This window comes from Pinus tabuliformis, chromosome 8 (assembly GCF_031772625.1).
Source record: "Pinus tabuliformis cultivar Carrire ecotype Pingquan chromosome 8, CPIR1, whole genome shotgun sequence".
NCBI classification, from domain to species: Eukaryota; Viridiplantae; Streptophyta; class Pinopsida; order Pinales; family Pinaceae; genus Pinus; species Pinus tabuliformis.
Window position 1 is genome coordinate 1,341,394,230 of NC_142294.1, and position 16,880 is coordinate 1,341,411,109.

Here is a 16,880-nt window from a genome sequence, read left to right on the forward strand (position 1 = left end):
GTCCTGCTTCGTAGCTGCCTCTCTCTGGTATCAATGATAGCCTCCGACTGCAATACCAAATACCCCTCATCATCCATGGGTGGTAGCTCATCTGTCACTGTCACCTGCTACCCTAATGCCTTTTTCAGGCATGATACATGAAAAACGTTATGAATCTTGCTGCCTTGGGGCAGCTCCAACTCATATGCAACCTGTCCAACCTTGCGTATCACCCTATACGGCCCATAAAAGTGGGGCTTGAGCTTCTCAGCCCCCTTCTGCTTTAGTGACGACTGTCGATATGGCTGTAATCGTAGGTAGACCATGTCCCCTACCTCGAACTGTCTCTCCACTCAACCCCTGTTGGCATACAGCTTCTGCTAGTTCTGTGCTGTAGCCATGTTATCCTTGAGAGCTTGGAGAATATCCTGACTCTCTTTGACCCAAATCTTGGCTCTGGGAGCCTTGCTATCACCCAACATCATGTCAGCAAAAGATAAAGGATGATACCCATATAAGGCATAGAATGGTGAGATACCAATGGACATGTGATGTGAAGTATTGTAGCAGTACTCCCCTAGATGCAGCCACCTCAACCATGCTCGCTACTGCCCACTGACATAGTTACGCAAGTAGCCCTCTAGCCACTTGTTAACTATCTCTGTCTACCCATCTGTCTGTGGGTGATAACTGGTACTCAGTGTCAACTTCGTCCCAACCAATCGGAAAAGCTCCTGCCAAAACCCGCCCATGAAACGGCTGTCCCTATCACTGACGATGGTCTTAGGAAGACCATGTAGCCTAAAGATCTCTCGAAAGAACAGCTCGGCCACCTGTGCTGCTGTATAGCGTGCGAATATGGAAAAAAGGTGTGCGTACTTTGTCAGTCGGTCAACGACGACAAAGATGCAATCCTTGCCCTGTACCATGGGCAACCCTATGATGAAGTCCATCGAAATACTCTCCCATTTCCCCTCCGGAATGGGAAGAGGCTGCAATAATCCCGCGGGATGGCTCATCTCTCCCTTGTTCCTCTAGCAAACATCGCACTCCCGGATGTGCTGGAGTACGTCCTCCTTGAGGCCCTTCCATGAGAACCTCTCCCTAATGGCCCTGTAGGTTTTGGTAAACCCCTGATGTCCTGCCAATGGTGAATCATGTGATGCTTGGAGTATCTTCTTCTTGAGCTGAGACCCCTCAGTCAAGAAGATTCGACCCCTGTAATAGATGATCTCATCGACCACCTTGTACCTGTCATCTGCCACTTGCCCATCTAGAACCTCACATGCAAACCTGTCCTTGGAGTACTCTACTAAGAGTCGAGCCCTCCAGTCTGTATCCAAGCTCATAAGAGACAATGTGGTTGGTCTACGTGAAAGGGCATTTGCTACCATGTTGTTCTTACCCTTGACATACTTAATGTCAAAGTCCTATGCCTGGATCTTGCTGATCCACTTCTGCTGCCTCTCCTGTAGCTGCTTCTGCTCTAAAAAGAACTTGAGGCTGTTGTGATCAGTCCTCACCCTGAACCTGTTACCCACCAAATATTGCTGGTACTTAGCCAATGCATGCATGATGGCCATCATCTCCTTGTCGTATATAGAATACAACCTCTCGTGCGGAAGGAGCTTCCGGCTCTCAAAGGCTATAGGGTGACCTCCCTGCATCAACACTGCTCCGATCCCCTCTCCTGACGCATCACACTCCAAAACAAATGGCTGCGTAAAATCTAGCAACACAAGCACTGGGCAGCTACTCATAACCTCCTTGAGCTTGTCAAAGGCTCACTGCGCCGTATCTGACCAACTGAATGCCCCCTCCCTCGTCAAATCTGTCCGGGGTGCAGCAAGCTACGAGAAACCTTTGACGAACTTCCGGTAGTAAGTACAAATGCCAATGAATCCTCGAAGTTCTGTCACGTTTCTCGGCTCAAGCCATTCTCTGATGGCCCTGATCTTCTCCTCGTGGACTCTCACTCCGCCCACCCCTATGATGTGTCCCAGATACAACATCTCCGTCAACCCAAACTCGCACTTGGAGAGTTTGGCATAGAACCGCTGGTCCTGTAAGATACGCAATACCGTCTCAATGTGCTAGAGATGCTCCTCCCAAGTCCTGCTGTAAATGAGAATGTCATCAAAGAATACCAACACAAACTTCCTCAAATGACTACGGAAGATGTGATTCATGCAAGACTGAAATGTAGCGGGGGCGTTGGTTAGCCCAAAAGGCATCACCAAGAACTCAAAGTGCCCATAGTGACACCTGAAGGCGGTCTTGGGAATGTCTTACTCCCTCACGTGAATCTGATGGTACCTAGATCTCAAATCAATCTTTGAGAAGAATCGTGCTCCCCTCAACTCGTCCATCAACTCATCGATCCTGGGTATGGGGTACCTGTTCTTTAGGGTCTTCTTGTTCAGGGCCCTATAGTCAATGCACATCCTCAATGTGCCGTCCTTCTTCTTCACCAACACCACAGAAGAAGCAAAAGGACTCGTGCTCAGTCAAATGTGCCCAAGAGCCAGCAACTCCTGGATAGCCTGCTCAATCTCATCCCGATAGGCCTTGGGGTGCCTATAGGGGGTAGTGATCACTGCTTGTATGCCTTGCTCAAGCTCGATGGTGTGCTCAAACCCCCGATCCGGTGGCTGTCCTGGTGGAATCTCCCTAAACAGTATGGCATACCGATCAAGGATGGATTGTATCTCTGGATGTACCGTCTGCCCTGTAGTCCCTGCCTCTGATGCACGTAGCTCCACTACCCACTCTATGTCTCCCTTCCAGAACACTGCCTCCATTTGATGAGCCAACACAGTCTGAGGTGGATATGTGTGCTGTCCCCGTATCTTCTCATGTCTCCTTGTCTTCTCATCATCCCACTCCATCTCTAGGGTCTTCCAATTCGTCGTGACCTTCCCTAGAGTAATAAGCCACTGAACACCCAGTATCATGTTGGTGTTTGGGATATCGACCACGAAAAAGTGGTCAGTCAATGTGTAGGTGCCCATCATCACTGAAAGCTCTGGAACATAATGAGCACACGTCATGGTCTAATCTCCTGGGACCAAAACTGAAAACCCATCGAAGCTCTCTGTCTGAATACCTCTTCGCTCAACCATCTGTGCATCGATGAAGTTGTGGGTCGCCTCACTGTCAACAAAAACTGATACGTGCTGGCAATGTACTGTCCCTCGTACGCGTAGCGTTAGATACTTGGGAACTCCTCGCAATGCTGCAAGGGCCCCTTCGGTGGGTGCAAAAGATGCACCACCTGCTGCTGGCGGTGGAGGTGGCAAAGGTCCCTTAATGGCATGGCTATCTCCTGCCTCCACATCCTCCTCGTCATCCTCTTCTCCACTGATCTCGGAGAAGACCTCAATAAGTGTGCTTTGCTAGCAGCACATCTATGTCTCGGTGCCCACGGCTCCTGACATGTGAAGCACAACCGCTTCTTCTTCAGCTCCCTCCTGACATTGTCCTCAATCTGTACTTGTCCTGGATTCTCCTTTGGAGATGGAATCCTCACATCCTTCCCCTTAGACTGAAAAGACTGTCTTTGGGGGTAAGGTGTCTGGGACCTGGGTAAGACATCCTGTAAGTCCTGGGTCCTGCTGATAGCGTTCTGGAGCGTAGCTGGTCTAGTGGATCAGACTAGATCCCGAAGTGGCTCTGCTAACCCCTCAACATACATATAGACCGTCCGTGCCGTGGAGAGGTTTAGCACCATCACAGAGACCCTCAAGAAATCTACAATGTACGTCTCTGGGCTCCTTGTCTGTTTGAGCCTCGTTAGCTCAACAAAATGTTGCTCTGGATCTCTCCGATCAAATCGCTCCATCAATCTCTTAGTAAACTCCGCATATGTCGTCACTGTAGAGTGCCCGAGTGTAACCATCCCGTGAACCACCAATCCTGGGCCTCGCCATCCAAATGCAATGTTGCCACCTTGATGGCCTCTACCTCCGACATCTGGTTGAGCTGGAAATAAATGTCCAGCTTCTCCACCCAAGATTTTGCCGAACTGTTTGATGAACCATCAAATGTGGGCAAGTGGAATCTACTCGCTGCACTGTGGGTGTCACCATCATGGTAATGCCGATTCTCTCTGTGATGATCGCGGGCCTACTATCTCGCTGGAGCTGAACAAAGTCTCTGAATGAAAGGGCATCCTTGAACTGCTGCCCGTATGCCTGGTACTCTGCAAAATAATCGCCCATATGGTCGGGCTCTGCCTCCTGCTGGGCTCCGACCCCCGTGTCTGCTCCTAAGAACGTGGGCATGGTAGAGCGTGTAGGGGCATGCGAGGCCACCTGCTATGCAGTATCACGCTGCTCTGGAAAATGATGGGATGCACCTGAACCCTCACCAATCTTAAAAACTTGTGGGCTCTCACCCTGTCTGGCCTCTACTGTCGTGAATCTCGGCCACATCCCCTCAATCTGCCTCGACAGATCTTGCACTGATTTGATGAGCATATCCGCAAATCTCTTCCCGTCCTCGTCTGCCATCTGCTTTGCGTCCACCACCAGATCTTTCTGTTTTGCGTCAACCACCAACTCCTCTTGTTCTGCATCCACCACCGGGACACAGTCTCCCTCTCCGTAGGTATTCTCCAACCTACATCCAGTGTCTCTGTATCTTCTACCTCTGTAACAAATGTAGGGTTTTTCCCCCGGTGTCATAGATTGCTAGCTCCACAGGTTGAGCCAGATCTATGCTCTGATACCATTGTAATTTCCCTAACTCGGAATATTCCTCAAACCCTAGCAAAACTCCAACCAAATATGTTCAGATGATATAATAACCCAGAAATGACAAAATAACAGTGGTACAACATATAATAATCTAAACAGGAAATATAAGCAAATACTCAAGAAATGCAGCGAGAAATGCTAAGCCATTTTATTATACTGAGCAATAAAATGAGTACAAGAGGTGATCAGACAGGTGGCACCTCGACTTGCACAAGGCAAGTGAAGAAATACTCTTAGAATAACAAGGAATGGCCTCTCTGTGTGGATGCTGTTGGAGAACTACCGTGCTGCTGCTACTAGAAAACAAATAATGATTTGGGGCTGCTCTCCTCCTCAGAAAATGCTGAAACTTTGGAATCGGGCTCTACTCCAAAAACCCAGAGAAACCCAGAAAGCTTTCCTGGAATAGCCGACCTCTGAAAATCACCCCCTTGGGGATCTGCGTAGTCCCTCAATGCTCTGCGCTGCCACTGAAGAAACCCCTCCAGAACTCCGCATGAAACTCTGCCAAAATCCTCCTAAATGCAAGGGCTGGTCCCCTGCTCAATCACTCAGCCTAAATCCTCCTGCAAAACCCCAATCCAACACTACTGCCAAAAAGAACTGCGTCCCTCTCGCAGTGCTACGCAGTCCTCCAAAATGCTGCTGGAATGCTGATAAAATTACTGCTGAAATGCCAAAGGAAATACCTTGCCCGAGTAGGCACTCGAAGTCCCTTGGGGCTAAGGGTGAAATCTCTGAACGGAGACACTCAATGCACTAAACAGTGCTGCAGACTAGCTAAACAGCCAGTGTGCTTAGAAGTCGAAATGACTAGCACAAAATGCACATAACTGAATGATCCAAAATGAGGGGGCTCCTCTCTATTTTATAACCTCTGCCTCTCACAATCCCTAGGCTCACCTCCTCCTGTGTGATTCCCTTCTTGCCACGTGTTCTTTCCTCCTGCGCAGTCTCTCCATGTGTCTGTGTGGGCCCCAGTTCTGCGCCCCCCTTTGGCCCCCTTAGCTCCCCTTTAAGTCATAACGTTGTGCTACTAGGAAGTGACTGTTTTTATTCTTAAAGTGAGTTATGTCCCCCATCCTCACTTTTTATTTATTTATTTACAAATAACTATAGAAGGCAAAAATTGGACAAAATCGAATATTCCAATTATCCATGGCTAATTAGGAATATTACAAACCCTAGCTTAGATCTGTGGTCAAAGTAGTCAAAGTATGCCCAGAAGTTCGGTCAAAGTCTCCCTGAGTTTGGCCTTCTAAAACAGATTAGAGATTCGGTCAAACCACGTCAAATCAACCCAAGTTAACGTTGGTCAAAGAGTGCCCAAAACAAAAAGTCAACGCTAGTCAACATAACTCCTCTGTCTCCTTCGCACGTGTGAACTCATCCCTGCAATTTTCAAAATATATCGAACCAATAGATGAAGATGTGATGTGATGATGATGTTTCCAAGTGAGGTCAATGAACTTGTATTTATATGGGTTGGAGGAGGGTCAATTTCTCTCTCTAGGCTGACTAAGAATTTTTTCATGTTGACCTAGACCAACATAATAATAATAATAATATGTTCCATGTGAAAATTAATTTTTCTCAAGTAGAAGAGGGACCTCCATTGGGGATGCTGGGCTTCTCCAATGAGGAAATTGCTCCCCTAACTGCCAATTTTCAACAACATCAACATTCCTTTGCTGCTTATGTATAGTTTCAGCCATAAAACTACATTGTAAATCCTAGATCCTAGGTATCTATTTGAAGGTATTTTACCGTTGTTGATGAATCATTAAAAGACCTTTTCTTTTTGGCTGTTATATGGCATTGCTTGCCTTATCATTGAAAATCCACAAAACCCTAACTTATAGCAGCCATATAATTGGTCTAGGAACAAAGTACTTGAACTTTCGCAGAGATTACTCAGGCCTTCTAGGATTCACTAGTGTTATATTCCAATCTTTAGACCTCATTCAATCACCTTAACCCATTCTTTTTGAATCCCCTTTAGGTGAGCATTTAGGAAACCTGCCTTGTTATTGAATACCACTAGATAGCAGGAGAAAGGTTGCTAAGGTGGCAATGGCAACTGATCTCTTGTTGCCCTAAGGTTCGATTTGCCTAGTGGGACTTCGCACCAGGCCTGCTAGATTTTGTGGCAACAGGGACACTCGGTATTATTGAGACCAGTTTGGCGATGTTGGAACATACATCAAGACACATGTTCATGGAGCATTAAAGAGATCAACTCTAGATGAATCTAGAGTAGAGCACATCCCATTCATTAGACTGCCTCCCAGATCTAAGGAGCAACTGGAGATCTATTTGAAGTTTCCTTATTTCGATTGTTAGGAGTAGACAACTGGGCTCGTTGATGGTACCAAAAGACTCTAACAGTTAGCCAGTTCCTAGTACGCCCCCCTTGCCCTTGGCCATCAGATTGAGGAGACCTTGACATCATCGGCCCCATTGACTAATCTCCCTCTCTGACTCTCTCTCTCTTGACAAGCTCTTGTGTTGTGTTGTCCACCTTTCTAGTCTTGGACAAACTCACTTATTGTTTTATATCATTGTACCTTTGTCAGAATTTTACTCACACACACACGCCTATATATATATAGGTTTCTTTACTTGCATTATTTTTGGCATTTTCTAGGAGTTGTGCTAGCACTCCCACATTGTTTTCATACTAGTTGTACTCTTTAGTCTCATTGACCTACTTTTGTGATAATTTGTCGGACATTAATAAAAATATCTTATCTTTCTCTTTAAATTTAGCCTATGAGATCACAAAAAAGATTTATCCTTCAACTAAGCATGAGGACAAGGTCAAAAATACAGAAACTATTCAAGTAATTGTGCCACATGTACAATATTTTCGTAAGAGAGAGGATGTCCCACCCCAGAAAAGGAAGAATGAGGTCAAGGGTGGCCAACGTTCCTCCATAATGCATGTTAACAACCTCAAAAATACCCTCAAAGATAGATTGATTCACAAAATGAGTCAATAGGGATGAGGAAGGAGAAATTGGCCACATGTATGGCATGTGGGATGCTCCAAGAGGGGATAACTCATTCAAAATAGCGCCTAGCCATCATAAGTGAGGTCTCCAATATGTAACCTCCTCCCAAAATCATGCTAACCACCTGCGACATGTCTAGGAAAGTAAAACTAGTCCACAGATGTGAAATAGATGCTCAAACAGTCAAGTAATGCAATCTCCAAGTTGGAAGACATGGGGCTCCAAAGGTGATGATGTGGCTGAGCACTCTATGGAATGTGTTGTGGTATGGTATGAGTCTATGACCAGTCCATGTGCATGAAGAATAGCCCAAGAATGCCTAGTGCATTGTGGAGAAGGGGTCTCCCTGGTCTCACTACATATAAATATGTAGAAATACTTCATGAGGTGGTTTTACAAGATCTCAAGTGCTAAATACATGTCATAAGTCCTAAAAGTGCTAGGTAAATAATCACTCAGGTCAAAGTGCAACAAATACATAGGTAGACCCATGGCTAGTGATAAAGTAATTGTGCTTTCTAGGTGTGACAACCTTTGTAATACATTAGAAACACTTTTACATACGGGTAAAGTAAAAAATACCTAGGGGTTCCCTAAGTCATGTGCCTTAATAGATCCACTCCAAAGCTTCCGCACACCCATCTCAGCCATAAATGGCCTCCATGAGATGCTTAGTACAAGCCATAAGGGCAGGGACTACCTTGAAATAGGGACGAAGAGGACAGGCCATGAGTAATGACAAAGGTCTAGATAAACCACCTAGATGAAAAAAACATTTTACATAGATCACTAACTATGGTATCGTACAATAAGATACAATGTTCACAATTTTGGCTGATCATGATACATAATACAAGATAATACAATGTTCACACTTTTGGCTGATCATGATACATAATACAAATCATTATGATGGCACAACTGATCACAGAACCTTGGGTTCTGGTATCATCTCCAGATATGCACGGGATTGGCTTAGATACAAGAAAAAAATTTGGCCAAAAAAGTGAGGTACTTTGGAGTCTGAAGTGAAATTGAGGGGTAATAGTGTCTATCTATCTATATGATTAAATTTTGATTATTTTATGTATATTTTTATTTGACCATGTCTTATCATCAGTTATTAGGTTGGTTGAAGTCCAGTTCGTGATTTTCGGACAAACCAGTTCTGCTGTAGTTCTGGTTCGGAATATGTTTTTAGTTTGTTGACACTCTTAAACTTTTATTTTCTGGACCTCTGAGTCCTGACATATTCGCTGTTCATTGCAAAAGAGGTTGCTGATTAAGAGAACTGTTTTTGCATTAGCTGGCTATTGCAGTGTAATATCATGTCTTTAGATCGTGTTACATGTTTATTTTATACAATTCCTGGTATACTGAGTTGTAATTGACGTGGTTATTCTCACAGGTGGTGCCAGTAGCAAGAAACAAAAATTTGGTAAAAGATGGACAGCCACTAATCATCCCAGTTTGCAAGGTAGATACTATAAGAGACCATTTACAGTCTTGCGATCCTATTTTTCTTGGATTAACAACAAATGATGATACTCCTGTCTTTGCAATTGATGTGGCCGATTTTTTCAGGTACTTTTATTTTGTTGACAATGAGCTTGTGCTTTTATATATGTCTGCATGTATTATAGAGAAATGTACTTGTTCTTATTGCTTTTTTCTTTAGGGCAAGTTTATACTAGAACAAGAAAATGCAACAGGTGAACTATAGCGCCATTGATGTAATTGCTGATCTTTTCACAGTGCAGGAGGAACCAAGCCTATGTGGCTAGAAGGGACGGAATTGGTGGACCTTCGTAGATATGGACCTAACATGAAGGCATCAGAGGCAGGGTTACTTGCTTATGCACGGGGAATGATTGAGTGGCATAGCCAAAATGTATTTCGGTTTAATCTCTTGTATTTCAAGTTTATTACAATATTTCTTTTCTCAAGTATCTTATCATAAAACTTATTTTTATGTTTACTGTTTTCTTCTCTCTTTAATATTACAGAGGTTCTGTGGGCATTGTGGTATGAGGAAAGTATCAAAAGATGGTGGACATAGTTTAAAGTGCTCATCCGAGTCATGTAATGCTGTTGTATATCCACGACTGGTATGCTCATATCTTTTAGGAAACAGGCACGGCGAGATACACAGCACAGAAATATCCTTGTAAACAATATGTACTACTACAGGGTTTTTAATTTTTCACCACTTAGTTTAGAAAAATTGTAAATAATTACCCGGCTCCTAAATAGGGTGCAACCTTGCAAGCTGATGCCTTAGATGACATCATTAATTCAAAGCATTTGCAAAGAGCACTGCATAGTTTTCAGTCATGGATTAAATTAGCTGCGGTGCAGGACCCTGCAGTTATAATGGTCATTGCTGATGGGGACTATGTACTCCTTGGGAGGCAGGTAAGAAAGATTACGTGAATGGTTATTTGTTCTTTTCCATTTGATTTTAGTTATATTAGTCGCTTACATTACTTTTCAACTATTACTAAGTAATCAAAATGATACCCCTGAGAAGTGTAGACTCTAGAGATCAGTGTAAGTGCCATAGACCTTATGCCCAAATCTTAATATTCTGCATATTTTTTTCGATGGAAGTATCTTTAATTGCTTGCATTTCTATTTGAATGTAGAGTTCACACAAACATGAACATACTGAAGCCACAATGGCATAAACCCTGCCATTCCATGATTCTGTTGAAAATCAACATTGGACTGGTTTGGGTGAGATATATCACTAAAGATGGCTGCAACCTTGTTAACTGAAATACGATCACATAAGCATATTAGCATAAAGTTCAATATGTTTTTGTTAAAAAATGCGTTAGAAAGTGCCTTTGATTATTTTTGTAAGGCACTAGTCACCTTGCATTTTGAGAAAACATCGATGTAAATGATAAAAGTATGCTTTGGAGCCCAACATGAACCTTGTAACATTGCTCATGCATCAATTGGGCAGTATGTACTATACCACAACCAACATATGCACAATACTACTCAATAGCACCCATTAAATGGTTAATTGAGACTATGATCGAGGGCCAAGCCAATTCAAGTAGAGATTTGGTGAACTATGGACCACGACATTAGATTTGTTAAAAAATGAATATATGAGATACACCAAAGATGCAGAAATGAATCACACCTCTTTTTGTCGGCCTGTGTCTGCTTGCATATTAATCTACTTCCTAGGATTATGTGTTCTTGCTTTATTATTTTGCCACCTTCTGTTGTTGGGTATAACAGGGTTTCAAGTTGCAGGTGGGTGCATGTTTATGCTGTTAGGGATTCTATATGTGTAATGTTCCCGGGAATGCCTAAGGGACAAAATAGCCTTTCAATCCCCATAGGCTATAGTCCTCAATAAAGGGGAAAAACCCCAAAATACCCTATGTTGGGCAAGTTTTAGGGCAGCTGGGCAAAAAAACTCAAAATTGGGGTTTGGAGTAAAATTTACTCAGTTTAAGAAGAAGAGACCCCTATAGGAAATCTATAAACATGAGAGGGATGAATTCGTTTTGGATCAATATATCTCTGCTTTTTTCTTGAGCCCGAGGCTCTGAGGGTTGTATGACCCCTTTCTTCTTGTCAATTTCGGTGGTGAAAGATTCCACCTTAAGTTGACATCCTCCTATTTCTTCTCTTTGTTTTGGCACGTGAGTTCTCTTTGAGGAAGCAAGTTTCTATTGGTCTTGTTATGTTCTGGGCACAAGAATATCTTTTGGAAGACATTGGAGCCTTTGTTTGCCTTATGATATCATTCTGGCACAAAAATTACAAGTTGAGGGATAGTGAAGTTCTGTTTGTTTGATGTTGTGTTGTAGGAGAATCTCTGTCTGGAAGGGTAGCGTGCTCTAGCACATAATGACCACTGGGAGGCAACAAAGCTTGCTCTTGTGCTTTTTGTTTTGGCCACAAAAAATCTTCAGATTAGGGCAACAAAACTTGTAATAATGTTTGAGGAGTCCCGATAAGGTGATTTTCTAAGAAGAACAAAGTGAAGAAGGTGTGACTAGATTGCTTGAATTGGGACGTCATCCCTGTAGCTGAGTTTGGGTTTCATTTGGAAGTTTTGAAAGACTGTGAAGCACTTGCAATTTGTCTAGTGCACTAAAGGACAGGAACCTTAGCATTCTCGCTGTAGGTGGATACTGGTCGTGAAGCTGAACGAAGTGTTTAGAAGGGCACGCTGTGGGCCAAGATACATCGTGGAAGCTAGAACAAAGCTAGGAAACCGGATTCGTCCTAAACCCCCTGCGAATCCCGAATCCGGCGAATCCGACACGATTCGGTCCGGATTCGTGTCCAAATCACAGGACACGTCGTGTCCGTTTCGGACACGTCGTGTCCGAGGGCGTGTCACAATTTTCAGGGGCGTGTCGTGATTTTAGGACACGTGTCCGGTTTCCAGGACTCGCTAAGCTCAGCGCGGGTATGAAAAGGGCGTGTTTGCTCATTAATATTTTCATTTGGTAAGTGATTTGTGCTGTTGCAGCAAGGAGTAGAGCATTTTGGTAGCTTCATAATCAAGTCTAGGCCCTAGTATTGATATGCTATTCATGGTAATGTTAAATTCTTAAAGTAAAAGTGACATTCTCCTTAATCTTCATTTTCATCCTTTTACTTAAATTTTTAACATTACCATGAAATGACTCAGGATGTTTGAGAGTGGTTCCAGCCTCATTGGATTTCATATGGAGAAAGTAGAATTTTAGATTTCATTCAAAATCCAGCAGACTTATCAGTTTTTCAGGATTTTAGGATTGGGGGATTGCAATGTTTCCATTGAATTTTGTCATTTATTAGGGTATGGAACTCATATTTAATCAAGAGCACCAAACCAAGAGCTTCTGAATATGTCGCTCCCGCTCCCCGCTTTCACTCCCGCTCCCAAGTAACACTGTTCCTGATGATATGGGTCTGGACACCATTGTTGAGTTGGCATTGGCCAACATGGATCTCAATGATCCAGTGCTAGAGCCTGTTAGATTTGATGACTTAGAGGGGTCAGCCTCCATACCAGCAGATGCAAAGGCGACTATGGATACAGGGGAGGAGGAGGATGTAGAGGAGAGCAGTGGGGACCATGATGATGGGGACAATGATGTTGATTCTGATGCTGATTGATGCCTTGAGGCTTGTATACCTGTAGTTGTTTTATATTTTCTATTTCTATTTGCCATTGGCATTGCACTAACACTGCCTATGTAACACATTTTGATTTGATGACTTAATGAGAAAACTACAGTTGTCAGTGTGTTTATCTTACTATCTTGTAGTTGTAAGTTGTCTTTCAGTTATGAATTATGAATCATGATTTAAATTTTTAATAGATTTATCATTTATGTGACTAGTACCATTGACATTTATTTGAATTTTGTATGTACTATGCATGCTAATAGCTATAGATGAAGATCTATGTTTGAAATCAATAAATTTGTATCATTAATTAAAATTTGTGTAAGAAATATGATAATATTTAATAAATTTTAATATATATATATATATATATATATAAATATATTATATATATATATATATATATATTATATAAAATAATATATAACGTGTCCTAACGTGTCCTGTTCCGGGGGGTCAGCGTGTCCCGAATCCGACACCACGAATCCCGAATCCTACGTGTCCCGAATCCCCGTGTCAGGTGACTTAGGAACAAAGTAATCACACCCTTGCTAAAGACATAGATATGGTCTGAGGAGTCCCGACAAGAAAAAACAAAATTTAATACTTGCGCCTTCATTCTTAACCTGGTTTGAGTAGTAGCGGAGCAGAGCAGGGTCTGATCTGCAGTTAGTTTTTATATTCTAGCCAGTTGTATTACATAGTGTAGTTGAAAAAGTAAAGTGTCGAATTCCTGTGAAACTTCAGACTGTGAGACTGATTGGATTGTCTGGTTGTTCAAACTCAGTTAACGCTGCAATTGTTGAAATGTGTTGTTCATTATTTGTTGATTGTGGAAATATATCCTGTGTTGAAGTTCTATCTTATGAATTGTTCAGAAGTGTGATATCGTTGACTGTGGGTACAAAGGATGTCTTCTGTATTACAACTGGTACCTTGTAAATTATGAAAAATATTTGTTGAACAAGTACCTAATTGTGCAAGAAAACCCTAGGGAAAAATTACCCTAACACTCTACAACATGTTTGTCATTGGTCGGGTTTTGTAGGGTTCATGTTTCATATTTGGGCCCAATTTTCTTCTTTGGTGGTGTTCACATATTTGTTTGAGGTTTTGGTTTTCAAAATGTTGTGATTGTGAATGGTTCACATGTTGGCTTTACTCATTTTACTTGTAATACCATTGGGTTAATTCTTCTTTCCTCTGTGTTTGTGCTTTTCCCATTTTCCTTCTCTTCTGAGCATATGAACATCAAGCATTCTCTTCCTTTATGTCGTAGATGCCATGTCTCTCTCTTCCAGTCACACATGGCTAGTGCTGTGAACTTCTTCCACTGTGTTGTGTTAAGGGACTTCCCCACCCATTTCTCTGTCATGTTTGTAGTAGACAATATAATTTTATTAATGTCCAATGAATGACCATAAATAGGTCAATGGGACAAAAGGATACAATGTTTACAAGTATAATTTGGGAGTGCAAATGCAACTCCTAGAAAATGCGAAAGCTAAATCTAGGATAAAATGAAGTAAATGATACAATGTTGATTTGGGGTAGCATCGGATGTGCTCTAGCCATGAAAATTGGTGGAGAGGCTAAAGCACATGAGATATCCAAGGACTAGAAATGGTTTGGACAGATTGTACCCGGTTTGGCAGATATTAAAATAATTAATATTTTTAATGGAGTTCCTAAGTCTAAACTTAGGAAAAATAAAATATTAATGGTTATTAATATAAAACTGGGTTAGAATGTTCCAAAAGTCATGGATTGAGCCAAATCTAATCTTAGCCGTTGATTAGAGATTTAATCTCAGCTGTTGAAGGACCAATGAGAAAAGTATAAGAAGAGGCTTGAGGGTCAGTCAGAGAACACACCAGAGTGATTAGTCATTCATTTTGCTAGAGCGGGGTTGCTAAGCAAGAGTGAATCAGTGATCAACAACGAGGGGCAGTAAGTACTGGACAGAGAGGTAAAGACAGTTCTGAGAGACCAACACAGAAGCAGGGAGAGCGAGAGCAACAACCAGTTCAGGCCACGCAGAGCCGAGTAGAGACAACGGAAAGGCCAGAGGGACTACATCATCCACATAGAGGCTGCTGGAGTGACGCATAGGGTCTCATAGTGCCTCAGAGGATTGTGAGATTTAGTTGTGTTGGAGAGGGTTTCATGGGACAAGTTTTCTGAATACCTGTTTCCAAATATAGAGGTATTGCTGCCATGTATTTTCTCTGCCGAGTGAGCCGGTTAGGCACCCAGTTGTACTCAAGGAAATACTGCATAATAATAAACCCTTAGAATAACTGCACCGATTTTCCCGCATTGGTTTTTTCTGGGGACATTTGTCCAAAAATAACGGTGTCACTTGTGTGTTTGTTTTCTTTCAGCTGATGATCTGTAGATGTTGTGATTGTATTGTGTTTATTTCGGTATTTAAATGTATTAAATAACTTGTTCAAATTTAAACAAGTAGAAGAAATAAACCAGCAGAATACATATTAATTTTCTAACGGATAGACTTAGAAAATTCAACATGGTATCAAAGCGTGGTTGCAAATCATTGGAGAGCTAAAGGCATCAACTGAGTAGAGCATTTGCAGCAGAATCAGCTATCCCGAGTGACAGTAGCTGATCCTTGTAGAAGCAACAGAGGAAGGGTTGATGCAAAGGGGCTGCGTCATCAGTCTGGGCCAGAGAGAGGCTCACGTAGAGCCCAGGAGGGCTGACGCAGTTGGCTGAGGGAGTTGTTTTGCCGGTGCCAGGATTGCGCAGAGCTAAGAGGCTCAATCCTTCAGTTGTTGGGGTGAAGGAAGCTGTGGGCAGTTTGCGGGAGCGAAGCTAGTGGGGAACTGTGGTTAGAACAATACCGAACAAGGCAAGACTAAGGTAGAGGAAGTTGTTGCCGAGGCGAATTTCTAGCCAAGGAATCCGGATTAGTGTTGCAGTTGCACATACGATTGTAGAGGGGCAACTTGACGGTTGGCAAAAGGATTTCTAGGAGGGAAATAGGGACTTGGAGGGAGTCCAAAAGAGAACTTCTGGGCAGGAAGTAGAGAGACTGAGCATGAGTCGAACCGAGAACTTCCAGGTGGGAAGTAGAGAGACTCGGAGGAGTCGACAGAAGAGCAGCGAGATGGCTGTGAATGGGTTGAGAGATCAGGACAGGTTGGACGAAGCGTCCAACTTCATAGTCCGGAAGGCCAGGATCTTGTCCATTCTTGACAGACATCGTATCAAGGGCTTCGCCTTGAGAGTGATAGCTATCCCAGTTAACCCGATAGCTAATGAAAGGTACGAGGAGGCAATGGATAAGGAAAATTGTATCATCCTTGATGGGGTCAAGGATCATGTGGTCCCACACATTGCCGAGAAGGAAACAACAAAGGATATGTGGGACACTTTGAAGACATTGTACCAACATACTTCTGTGCAGAGGAAGATGCTCCTGGAGAATTAGCGAAGGTCATATCAGATGCAGAAGGGAGAGTAGATAGATGTCTTCCTCGGTCGGTTGAAGGGGATCCGTGACCAACTGACTTCCATAGGGGCCACCCTGGATCAAGAGTTGATGGTAAGGACCGCACTTAACGTAGTCTCCAAGGATTCAGAGACATTTGTCCAGAGCATACTAGGCAGGGCGAGTCTTCTATATTGGGAAGCACTGTGGGCGGCTCTTTGTCAAGAAGAGATCAGATGACTGACCAAGACGGGGAGTAGTAGCAAAGGGGTCAGGATCGAGAAGGAGGAGGAAGAGGATGCAACTCTAGCACCTGCGGGAAAGAAGGAGAAGACGAAGAAGAAGGACCTCTCCAAGGTCAAGTGCTTCCATTGTGGGGAATTAGGTCAGTATGCGAACCAGTGTTCGAGGAAGAAGAGTAAAGGAGAGGCTTCTGACTCTAAGGTAGCACCAACGAAGGTGGAGAAAGAAGTCGAGGAGGATGACGATTGTGCCATGAGTGCTCATGTGCCACTTGAGAAGAAG

At 43.1% G+C, this 16,880-nt stretch overlaps 1 protein-coding gene across 14 annotated transcripts in view; it reads left to right on the top strand.

Annotated features, from left to right (window-relative positions):
• The window catches only part of LOC149240432 (nudix hydrolase 19, chloroplastic-like), a 391,868-nt gene that overhangs the window by 121,960 nt on the left and 253,028 nt on the right, over positions 1–16,880 (top strand). For all 14 annotated transcript variants that reach the window (XR_016246532.1, XM_089373710.1, XM_089373698.1 and 11 more), the window contains 4 exons: positions 9,159–9,334; positions 9,506–9,641; positions 9,757–9,858; positions 10,109–10,165. Coding sequence is in view for 13 of the 14 variants with exons in the window: in XM_089373710.1 (XP_089229836.1) it covers positions 9,159–9,334; positions 9,506–9,641; positions 9,757–9,858; positions 10,109–10,165 (471 nt within the window). In the remaining variant the exon portion in view is untranslated. The remainder of the gene's footprint in view (positions 1–9,158; positions 9,335–9,505; positions 9,642–9,756; positions 9,859–10,108; positions 10,166–16,880) is intronic.